This window comes from Bubalus kerabau, chromosome 2 (assembly GCF_029407905.1).
Source record: "Bubalus kerabau isolate K-KA32 ecotype Philippines breed swamp buffalo chromosome 2, PCC_UOA_SB_1v2, whole genome shotgun sequence".
NCBI lineage: Eukaryota > Metazoa > Chordata > Mammalia > Artiodactyla > Bovidae > Bubalus > Bubalus kerabau.
In genome coordinates, this window is record NC_073625.1 from 155,147,152 (window position 1) to 155,159,800 (window position 12,649).

General features: G+C 38.5%; 1 protein-coding gene across 2 annotated transcripts in view; it reads right to left on the reverse strand.

The window, feature by feature from the left end:
- Positions 1 to 12,649, reverse strand: part of GFM1 (G elongation factor mitochondrial 1) — a 60,713-nt gene that overhangs the window by 9,398 nt on the left and 38,666 nt on the right. For both annotated transcript variants that reach the window (XM_055569232.1, XM_055569231.1), the window contains exons 14-17: positions 9,016 to 9,178; positions 7,329 to 7,473; positions 900 to 1,060; positions 79 to 132 (exon numbers count right to left, since the gene is read on the reverse strand). In XM_055569232.1, coding sequence (XP_055425207.1) covers positions 79 to 132; positions 900 to 1,060; positions 7,329 to 7,473; positions 9,016 to 9,178 — 523 coding nt within the window. The remainder of the gene's footprint in view (positions 1 to 78; positions 133 to 899; positions 1,061 to 7,328; positions 7,474 to 9,015; positions 9,179 to 12,649) is intronic.

The window sequence follows — 12,649 nt, forward strand, 5'->3', positions numbered from 1 at the left end:
CCAAGATTTCACAAAAATGATCGTTTTGTAGGATGACCTCTTGAAGAGCATTGAAGTAAAATTTAAACACCTGCTTACCTCTGTGCATGACCTAAGTTCCGTAGAATAACCAAACATATTATTCAGAGGGACCTGAAAACAAGCAGTAAATACTTCAGCATTGCTTATTGGAAAATATTTGAGAAAAACACAGAAGCCTTAGCCATTTAACTCCTTTAGACTCAGGTATCTACTAGTAACTCTTGGTTTAAAAGAATTAGAAGCCAAAGAAAAACTTATTTTTGTTTTATTGCGAATAGAAACCCAATTTGAAGATCATTTCATTTGACAGTCACAACTAACAAATTGATCTTTCAGTTTCACGGAATGGACACCACTGACAGCCTTCCCCCTCATCCCCACTCCACACGGCTGCAGCTCAAGTGCTCAGAGTGTTTCTTCTGTGAAAAGGTGAATATTAATACAGCTTTTCTCTGGACTCCTCAATGATATGCCTACAGTAATGTCTTCTAGGAGACCTTAGGTAATATGACTAAACCCTTTCTCCCATGAACTTTAAGTCAAGTAAGGCAAAGGAGATAAATATCCTAGTAAATGAGAACATAAGAAAACAGCTATGTAAATAAAGCTATCATGAGGAAGAAGGGTAATTGTACATCTAAGAAAATGACATACAAAAGGCCTACATGAAATGAATCTCATTTTTACCTTTTACACTTAAAGAGATGCTCTAACAGCAAAATATAGAAATTGACACACACATATACAATCACAAATTCAAAACTTGAATAGCCAGGGAAATGTGCCAATTTGCTCTACAATTTCCAAACACAAAAGCTAATCCTGATTTTCTCCTGTGGATAATAAAGGCAAGGTTGTCAGTGACTAGCAGTACTTACGTCTGCATACAGTGTAAAATAGTCCTCAATTCCATCTTGTCCTGTGATTACCCCGTGGCGTCGGTTAATTCCTGCAATCACTGGTCCCTGAAATTCATTTGGGGCTATAACTTCCACCGACATAATAGGCTCAAGAATACATAATGCTGTATTTGCCAGGGCTGGAGTTTAAAAAAATAAATAATACATCGCTTTATTAATCTTTAAACAAACTGGAACTCTTTCCTTACCCAGATGTACAAAAGGGAGATGGAAAGTACTCTCCCAAAGGTACACACAAAAATGATAAGATTAAAATATTTGATCTGGACTCATTTTTCTAGCAGCAGTAGCAGCCACTCTTAAATAGAATTTCCAGAAAGACAACACTTAATTCTAATATTAGTATTTCCATTACCATATTTTTATCCTTAAAAATCATGAGGTTGCAGAGAATAAGATAAAAGGGGTCTTAGAACAACATTCAATACAGTCCTTTCCCACTTAAATTATGCAGTTAACGGTCCCTAATTCTTTCTGAGATCCTCACTAGCTGTTGAGTCTCTGACCTAGGCAAATCAACCCTTTCCTGTTGGTCCCTGGCAGACATTTATACTTGGAGACAATAATCAAGTCAGGCCTGAGATCTGTCTAGGCTAAACAATTTCAATACCTGATTGAGAGCTAGAAATACAAGTTTCTGCTTTCTACTCTGCCTCTAATAAGTGACATGCCTTTTGGAAAAACACAATCAATCCAGGTATTGAGCTTCTTCACCAACAAAATAAAGACACTGGCTGAGATGCTAATGGTCATTTAAGCACTATACCCCAATGTGTATGCCCACACTTATTTTTTTTTAGTCCCACTTAGTACATAACCAGAATACTTCTTACTGTAACAGATGCTTAAGGGACAAATGTAACAATGTGGAGAGAATGTAACTTCCAACACTCAAATTTAATATGGACATGACAGTGTGGAATAATACTTCAGCCTCAGACTGGATGGATTATCTTTAAAGACTTGAAGCAGGATGTCCCTGGTGGTACAGTGGGTAAGAATCTGCCTGCCAATGCAGGGGATGCAGGTTTGATCTGATCTGGGAAGATTCCAAATGCCACGGAACAACTAGGCCCGTGGGCCACAACTACTGAGAACACACGCTGCCCTACTGCAGCTGCTGAGCCTGGAGCCGCGCTCCGCAAGAGAAGCTCCGCAGTGAGAAGCCTGTGCACACACGAACAGCAGCCCCCTCGGTGCAACCAGAGAAAGCCCGCACAGCAACGGAGAGCCAGCACGGCCCCAGATAAATAACATATAAAAGACTTTCAACAAAGCACGAAAAGGTGACAAAGAAATATGTAATTTTTCAAAAAATTATTAATTTCCCAAGCATCAATTCTGTTTATAATAAACTAGTCAGCAATTATTCTTGTATATTCCCTAAACCACTTGTTCTAAAGATACTACTAACTTAAGTGCAATACTTAGAAGAACAGCCATTTAATATACTTGCATTTCTTTGAAATATTTTCTAGTTCAAATCATATCTTAGCTCAGACCTACCTCTGACTCATTAGACCTAATTAGTGAGCTTTGATTTCAAAAGAGGGATAAGTGAGCTCTGCAGATTCCTCAGCGTCATTAGTGAGGCCCTGCAGAATTCTATGTAGACATCTAAAGCAGTTTAGACTAAAAATTCTAGACTATGGAAGCAGCTCTATTTCTTGTAACTTCTTGGGTTACCACAATGGCTGGGCTTTCTTGGCTCTGCTGCTGCTAAGTCGCTTCAGTCGTGTCTGACTCTGTGCGACCCCATAGATGGCAGCCCACCAGGCTCCCCCGTTCCTGGGATTCTCCAGGCAAGACCACTGGAAATGGGTTGCCATTTCCTTCTCCAATGCATGAAAGAGAAAAGTGAAAGTGAAGTCACTCAGTCGTGTCCGACTCTTCGTGACCCCCTGGACTGCAGCCCATTAGGCTCCTCCATCCATGGGATTTTCCAGGCAAGAGTACTGGAGTGGGGTGCCATCGCTTTCTCCGTCCTTGGCTTTAAATAAATGTAATTAATGCAGAACCCAGGTGGTGCTAGTGGTAAAGAACCCACCTGTCAATGCAAGAGACAGGAGATGCAGGTTTGATCCCTGGGCTGAGAACATCCCCTGGAGGGCATGGCAACTGACTCCAGTATTCTTGCCTGGAGAATCCCATGGACAGAGGAGCCTGGTGGACTATACAGTCCATGGGGTTGCAAAGACTCAGACATGACTGAGCACACACACACAGAGGTACCCAGAAAGAGGGATGTGAACAGACATATTTAGTTACATATTATCTAGTGTTTTCAAAAGGTCAGTAACATAAAAGAGCTAAAGTGTGAAAGAGTCATCATATCCTAAAGGGAAAGAAGGGGCCAAGTATACAGTGTCCATCCTTTAACTGTTGAGGGCGACCTGTCCAGTTCTGTTTCATATTCCCCCACCCTCCTTTTAATTCCTTCTTTCTTCCCAAATCCACCTTCTGATTCACTTGCCTTTCTTCATGCTTTCTCTGTCCCATTCCGTAATGACAAGACTCCAGAGCTAATTCATCCTGCCATTTTTCAATAGTCACATGGCAGCCAAGTCCTAAAAGCAATTTTTCCTGAAGGAGAATAGCAGGAAGTGAAATTATCCACACCATCCATCACAAGACCTTTAAGTCTCAAGTGGTGGGCAGAGGTGGTAATGTTTCTATTTCAGTCCACTAGGGATAAAGCTGAAAACACCATGCTGGGTGCCAAAGAGTTTTGAGAGGAGGTGGTCAAGGGCTAGAACCCTGGTGAGGGTTTAACTCTCAGTTCCACCACTAACAAGTAGCCTTGGGTCATTCGATTAACTACTCTTGAGTCTCAGTTTTCTTAACTATCAGGTCACTGTGGAAGATATGATAATTCATGTACTTAGCATAATATTAATACACAGCACAAAAGTCATCAATAAATGTTACTGTGACTTCTCTGAGACAAAAATCTGGGAATGGGTGGCATGGAACATGTCAAAGGTAATATGAAGGGAAGAGGGATAAGCTTTCACTATGCCCAAACACATATGTGCAAGTGTGTTGTGTGCTAAGTCACTTCAGTCGTGTCTGACTCTTTGTGACCCTATGGACTATAGCCCGACAGGTTCCTCTGTCCATGGAATTCTCCAGACAAGAATACTGGAGTGGGCTGTCGTGCCATCCCCCAGGGGATCTTCCTGACCCAGGGATCGAACCTGTGTCTCTTATGTCTCCTGCATTGACAGTCAGCTTCTTTACCACTAGCACCACCTGGGAAGCCTGTGCAATGTTTAAGTACATTCTGATTTAACAGTGTGGAATTACTATCTGCAAGCAGCTGGACATGCCCATTTCCACAGAGTTAAGTATGAAGAACAGCCACGATTCAAACTCAGCCCAGGAGATCAAAAAAGGGACAATGATGAGTAAAATGAGCGAATGTAATCCTGGGTAGGCCTTTATTTCTCCTGCAGAGTAACTACAAATTAAATGTCTGTGGAGAGACCAAGCACAGTGGTCTAAATACTGGCCAAAGAAAATGATGGTGGGACTTCCCTGGTGGTCCAGTGGCTAAGACTCTGCGCTCCCAATGCAGGAGTCTGGCTTCAATCCCTGATCAGGGAACTAGATCCCACATCCTGCAACTAAGAATTTGAATGCTACAATTAAGAGTTTGAATGTCGCAACTAAAGATCCCACATGCCACAACTAAAAATACCCTGCAGCTACAAAGAAGATCAAAGAGCCTGCATGCTGCAACTAAGACCAGGGCAGAACATGAAAAGTTAAGAAAAGAAAAGAAAATGATGGTAACGGTTAACATCCATGGGGTGAACCAATCCCTGAAAGAACATTTAATTTCACGTTTCAGTTTTAGTTATATCACTGATTAATTTCAGGGATAAAGTTTAAATTGTGACTGAATATAGTTCCAGTTTTCACTTTTTTAAATTAAAAACATATGAGCACATGAACTATTTTTCTTCCAATTTTGATAATAGAATAGTTCAAAAGTATAAGTTAATCTGATATTAAGCTCAATTATCAACATTTACCACCTTAAAAGTCTTATATGATAATCAGTGGAGGTATGTGTATGAAAAGCTGATTTTCTTAAGAGCCCAGCAATTTTTTTTTTTATTCTTTTACACTTTTATCTTTTAATCATGGAGAAAAAAGAATCAGATGATGAAACAGCAAAGTAACTCGTTTTTCATGCTAGCACCCTGTTCATTTGCACATATTTTTCTGGCGAAAACCCCACAATACGCCTCAGTTCTACTATCATCTAGTGCTTTTCCTTTGCCTCCCTATCAGGCAATTAATCACACATACGAATATCTGCACACTTAAGTCTTTAAAAAATAAATGGTACATATCTGTTTAATTAATATTCATAGACATACAGATTGTTTTCATGGATATACGTATGTGTATATTATGGACATCTAATCTACATTTATTTATATTTCATATGGGTACAACTGAAAAGCATGACGCTCTTTATTGATTTTACCAATTATCTTGCTTTATGTAACCCCTACCCAGGAAAGCTACCTATTTCCAGGATAGAATAGTTGGTGATTTCTAATTTGTCTTAACTATACTAAAAAAAAATCACAATGCATACATTTATCAAATTATCACTTAAAATATTTCAGTTTTGTCAACTGCACCTTAATAAAGCTGAGAAAAATATAAAGTGATTACAACTAAATTATCAATTTAAGACTTATTAAAGTAGTAAACACCCTTGAAGGCAAAAGGCAGGTGTTATAATCTGCTGCTGCTGCTGCTAAGTCCCTTCAGTCATGTCTGACTCCGTGTGACCCGACAGACGGCAGACCACCAGGCTCCTCTGTCCACAGGATTCTCTAGGCAAAAATAATGGAGTGGGTTGCCATTTCCATCTCCGTCATGCCTAATGAAATCTTACTTTGTGACTTTATTTCCTTTTTCCTATTAACACAATTGTCAGATTGTGACAAAGTTTCTAGATCATAGATTTCAACTGCATTTTTAATAGACAGCTAGCTGGCATAAAGAAAATGAAGGATTCTTTTACTCTTTCACAGCTAGGAAATGAAATAACAAATAATTAATGGCTCCCATTAAGTAAAATAAAGAATTAGCGGCTTGGTCAAGAAATAAGCAACCTTCTCCAGCCACTGCCCCACACCTGATCACAGATGCAGACAGACTAAGAACAACCACGTCCAAAATTCAAACAAAATCAATAAAATCCTGATTCTCTGAATGCCTGGAAATGAAGTGTTAGAATTTTCTGCTGTCCATTTTGAACCTCTTTGATAAAAATATTTATGAAATGTTTTATGAATTATAATGTCATTTTCTGTGAAAAGACACTTATGGACATAACTAATGAATCATCATATAATGGATATGGAAGAAATGACAAACAGAATGAATTTTCTGACTTTCAGTTATAACTTAAAATTTTTTTGTTGAATAACCCTGATATCAAACTGCTCTGTCATTTGCTTTTCCCTCTTAAAAGCAATCAATCAGATATACCTGCAATTGTTTATGGTTCTGGTATCATCAGGGTTATAATACACAGTATCCTTGGAGAAGGCAATGGCACCCCACTCCAGTACTCTTGCCTGGAAAATCCCATGGACGGAGGAGCCTGGTAGGCTGCAGTCCATGGGGTCGCTAGGAGTCAGACACGACTGAGCGACTTCACTCTCACTTTTCATTTTCATGCATTGGAGAAGGAAATGGCAACCCGCTCCGGTGTTATTGCCTAGAGAATCCCAGGGACAGGGGAGCCTGGTGGGCTGCCGTCCATGGGGTCGCACAGAGTTGGACACAACTGAAGTGACTTAGCAATGACTTAGCAATCCTTGTGAGAAAGGTTGACAATTTTAGCAGTTTAGTAAGAAATCTGCACTGAGAATAAGGTTTACTGAATTCTTTCAAATGCCTAAAAGCCTACAATGTCATATGTGAAAAAACTGTTTACAAATTTATAGATCTTCTGACATCTGAATAAATCACTAAAAACAGCATGACTATAGTTAATGTTTCTTTAAAATATTTCTAAAAATTCTAAGCATTTGTCTTCTCTATCAAAAATACAACTTACAGATTATCTATGAATTTAAACATATGAAAAATACCAGATAACTGAAGAGAACAAAGTAGGATCTGAGTTTTGTAAAAAAGAAAACATAGTAATCTTTCCTCACACTGATTCTATGAACACCTGTCCAGAAGCTATCTTGTCCCCTGGTGTGCTGCCTACTGCCCCAGGGGAAGTGGGTAGAAGGAGTGGGGGGTGTTGGGAGGAAGACCTAAGCAACCTAGTGCCGCCTTCTGTGGCTCTGATGGTCCACTAGGGAAGCAGACTCATCGATGTGGCAGGTGCCAGGCGCAGCATACCTTGTTTAAGAGCACCTTCTCCTGCACGGATGAAAGAGATTTCATTGGAATCCACCATGTGATGTGCTCCATCTTGCAGAACAAACCGGAGCCCTGAGAGCTTGTGACCAGACAAAGGGCCCTTCTCGCAGGCATCCAAAAATCCCTGTTAATGAATAAGCTTCTTGAGTATCTCTTCACTTGAAGATACATTAAGAAAAACCCTCAAACATTTTAGTATTCAAAAGTTTAACATTTTCATGTATATTTCATTTTTTTTTTTTAATTTCTTTAAAGTTGAACAGCCTTAAGCTTTATTATTGTGGAATGTAGATGAGCAATCCTTTGGAACAGTCTATTACTTAAAGGTATGAAATGGTTTGAAAATGATGCTGAGTGTTAGCAATCACTTTCTCATAACCTAATATTCAAGAATTACTAAACTCTCATGATACATTATAGATTCAGCATGATCTTAATTTTACAAGGCGTAAACAGAGGAAAGGCAAATCTAAGAAATTCCCTAAAGTAAAACTTTAATCAAAACTGACATCTTATCAACAGCTGTGTCTTAAGCTCCTACTCTATACCTATTACTGCTCTCACTGGCAGACCACTACATAATTTTTGTGCTACACAATGTAAGAACTAAAATTAAAAACTAATTTCATTTTTCCAAAGCAATTCTTTTAAGACACAGCTTTACTGAGATATAACTGATATACAATAAACTATACATATTTCAAGAGTGCAATTTGCTATGTGTGCAGTTCTTTTTCATTCATTAAATACTTGTAGAGCTGCTGCAATTCTAGTTAGTTTACACAGTTGCACATGTAGTACGATATATTTCTGACACTTCAAAATTGTAAACTCTGAATGCTGTAAAATATCTAAGCTTTCCTTCACCTATGTTAATCTTGGATAATAAAAGATCATTTAAATTTGTGTGAATGACAAAATACTGTTTTGAAATTAAGTATAATGGATGATCACAAAAACTGCTACCACAATTAATGCTAAAACCAAAATCATGATCTGTTAATAAAGACTTCTAAGTTAAAAGTTTTTAAAAAATAACCTCAGTCTTTATGAATAGACAGTTGCTAAAGGTTTACAGCAGTCTTAAAGCTAGTGATGTAGAAAGTTGGCAAAACACAAATAACCCCTTATATGTGCAAAGCACCTCACAATTCCCAAAGAAATCTTATCCAGAGTCTTATCCAATCCTCCATTTTGTGAGGGGTTCGGGATTAAGTATTGTATGCTCAATTTACAAAAGAAAGTGGCTCTGAACACTGATTTACCCAAGGACATATTAATCGTTAGCAGAGATAACAACACACGCAGGTGCTGGGAATCTTAACGCATGACCATTCTACTACAAGGGTACTACATGTAAAACTTTCACAAACCCCTAACGACTACTGAAAATTTCAATTGCTAATTATAATCAATCAAGTAGTTTCAATTTATCAAGAGAAATGTAATAACTATGATTCAGAGACAGAATGATTTCCTCTCATTGTCATAGCCTATATTTATAGCTCTTGAACTTAATGATTCTAAACCAGATGGAGAGCTTAATCAGATAAAGAAGCAGGACTGGAACAAAAATGAACCACAGAATACATGACAGCAATATGATTTGATATCTAATACACTTTTTAATTTTTTTCAATGCAATAAAGGCTTTGTTTGTTTTTACCTTTTCCACAGCAGGCACAAACTGCTTTGGTACATTTGACCCAAATGTTTCATCCGAAAACACCAACTTAGTGTAGTTCTCTGGGTCCAGAGGCTCCAGTACACCTATCACTTTTCCAAACTGGCCTGCACCACCTGATTGTTTTTTATGTGTAAAGTCAAACCTGAAAGTAATATGAGAAGAAAAAGAAAATCAACATAGTGCAATTACCAAAATGAAATAAACTCCTACTAACTGAAATGAAAAACCACCTCTCATCAATTTTACTTCTTCCTTCAAATAGGATGGCCTTGCTATAAAATTTTATTATAGAAGCTATTTAAAAAGGAATTCGCTCCTTTCTGTTCTTACTTAGAGGTGGGGTACTCCATCAAGTAATCCATGGTTTTAATTCTGCTAATTTATCTGAATTTCACAAGTAGAAAGTAAAAGCGTTAAAACAAAAAGTCAGTGAAAGGTTCTTATTCTAACCTACATTCCAAAAAGCTTACCCATTTTCTTTTGGAAACAGGGTTCTGTTTCCCTAGGACACAGGGTTCTGTCCTAAATCTCTCTGAGGCCAGTTATCTGAAAATAGGAGTTATACAAGTAATTCATTCAGATAATTATTGATTTTACAACTTGGACACTATGGACTGCTGCTGCTGCTAAGTTGCTTCAGTCATGTCCAACTCTGTGTGACCCCATAGACGGCAGCTCACCAGGCTCCCCCGTCCCTGGGATCCTTCAGGCAAGAACACTGGAGTGGGTTGCCATTTCCTTCTCCAATGCATGAAAGTGAAAAGTGAAAGTGAAGTCGCTCAGTCGTGTCCGACTCCTAGCGACCCCATGGACTGCAGCCTACCAGGCTCCCCCATCCATGGGATTTTCCAGGCAAGAGTACTGGAGTGGGGCGCCACTGCCTTCTCCGTGGACACTATGCACTAAGAAAATACAAAAAGGGGCGTTTCAGGAAGGATAACTAACACCTGAAAATGATTAATGGCAAAATCATCACAATTAACATAAGTCAAGTCCTCCAAATAGACACACACATATATAGACACAGGTCAGTGTTTACTTCAAATTATTAAAGACAACATTAATAAGATGGCATAAGCATCTTGCATGCATATTAAATATATGTAAATATAGGCTACTATATCACTTAAAAAACATTTCATGAGTTTCTACTGTTTGCAAGGCATTTTTCTTTTAAACTGCAACCTTCCTCAAGACCATAAGATGGAAGAAGCTGGCTGCTTTCAAAGTTGTCTACAGATAACTGCAGGTAAGTGGACATTAATGAACATCTGTTCCTGCATAGAAATCTGTGAATGGTTTGGCAGAAGTAAATAGCAATTTCAGTAAGAGATGTCAGCTTGGAATGAGTTTTCATAGAGAGCCTAAGTGTGAATGTGCCTGATGAATGGCCTTTAAATAATGTTGCAGTTGCCAAGAGCTTCAGGATGGGCTGGTGAAAACAATGCTGAAAGGTAAACAGATATCAGAACCAAAAGAAGGACAGCAGAAGAGAAATAACTGCCAAATCACCACAGAATTACTAAGGGATTTCAAAACGGGTCTACTGACATATTCTTAGGTGTTCTCACGTTCTCCAAGACAATGTCAATTTTGTTTTCAATTTAATAATAATATCCATACAACATACTCTAGATCTGTGCTGTTTATATGCTAATCACTAACCATGGATATTTAATTGAAGTTAATTAAAATTAAATAAAATTTAAAATTCAGTTCCTTAGTTGCACCAGTCACACTGCAAACGACCAACAGGCCAGTGTGGAGTGGCTGCTGTCCGGGACAGCGCGCCGCCAGAACATTCCCACTGCTGCACGAAGTTCCAATGGACAGCAGTGCCCTGGAAGACCAGCTCACAAACGAGTTACCCATGCAGTTCCAGGGATCCTGGCTGAGTTTATAATCGAGGGGATGCCAAGTAAGAGGATGCAAGTGCCAGGCTTGTGCTAAGCGCTTTTTATGGACTGTAGTACTTATTCTTCATCACAGACCCATGGAGTAGGCACTATTTTCTTATCATTATTTTACAGGTGACAAACCTGAGGGTCAGAGAAGCTAAGTAACTTGCCAAATGTGACACAACTCTTAAGTGGCAGAGCCAGAATTTGCACCAAGACCAACAATCAAACATGCTTCTAGAAGGACAGTAAGAATGTAAACAGATTTACACATGATGCATTCAACTCAAAAGCCTTGTAAGGACACTGCACGAAGAGATTTTCCTGGAGCTTAGAGAAGCGGAAGAACTAAGACACCACTTGGTAGGCAGTGAATACACATGCTGAAGGTAAAAGAATCCATGCTCTTGTGGTCAGACCACTGACATTCTGTGAAAGAGTTTCATTTTGGCAAAACATCATTTCTCACATAAAAGTTAATGTTAATTAGAATTGTGTTGGTTTTACTGTATATCTTATTTTGTAGATTTATTTTGACTTTACAGTGTTACCCAAGTTGCAAGCCATAGGTGTTTTTACTTATTTTCATATAGTTATTTAAAACAATAATTTAATTAGCACGATTCCAGAGACTTATAATTGGAGAAGGAAATGACAACCCACTCCAGTGTTCTTGCCTGGAGAATCCCAGGGACAGGGGAGCCTGGTGGGCCGCCGTCTCTGGGGTGCACAGAGTCGGACACGACTGAAGCAACTTAGCAGCAGCAGAAACTTATAATAATTTTGCTACTTTCAAGGTAACTCATAAATTATTCAACTTTGAGGATAATGATCTCTTGATTAACCATTAATGAAATTTTATGAAGAAACTAAGATCTCAAGGACTCTATAGGGATAAGATTCTCTTAATGCAGTTTATTTAACATCTACACAGGCAGCTTCAAGTTTTTACTATGTGCTTCCCTGGTGGCTCAGTCTGCAATGTGGGAGACCTAGGTTCGATCCCTGAGTAGGGAAGATCCCCTGGAGAAAGAAACCGCTACCCACTCTAGTATTCTTGCCTGGAGAATTCCATAGACAGAGGAGCCTGACACTTTACAGCCCATGCAGTTCAGAGAGTCAGACATGACTGAGCAATAATATAATAATTATATTTTTAAAAGAACCTAAATTGGTATGTGTGTTTTTAGCAAATAAACGCCTGATATTGTCTGTCATCCAGTACCTCTATTTCTAGCCTTGATCTACAGAGATGGTAATTACATTCTTAAAGCTTCAAACTGATGACTTTGGAGGGCTCATATACTGTATTTCTCACAACTCTAACTGGTAATAACACAGGAGATGTTAACTAGCTGCATGTGAAACTTTAAAATTTCATTTTCAGCAAAAAGATCTATGTAATCAGAATGTATTTGACCACTCTTTCTTGGGCACTATCAAAGGAGCACATAATTCACACAACTATTAAGCACACACACAAACAACTATCTAAGAGGTTGGCTGTTAGATGAATGAGTCACTGGCCCCTCCATCAAAAGAAGAAAAACAGCTTTCAATTTTTCAGAAAAAGCCTGAAGAGAAGAAACAAAACTCTTTCTCTAGTTACTTGACAGCTGTTGGCTAATATAACTAGAAAGGATGGGAATGCTTTACTACTTACTATTCTTAAAAAAAAAAATCTATTTACTCCAAAGACTTTATTAATAAATAAA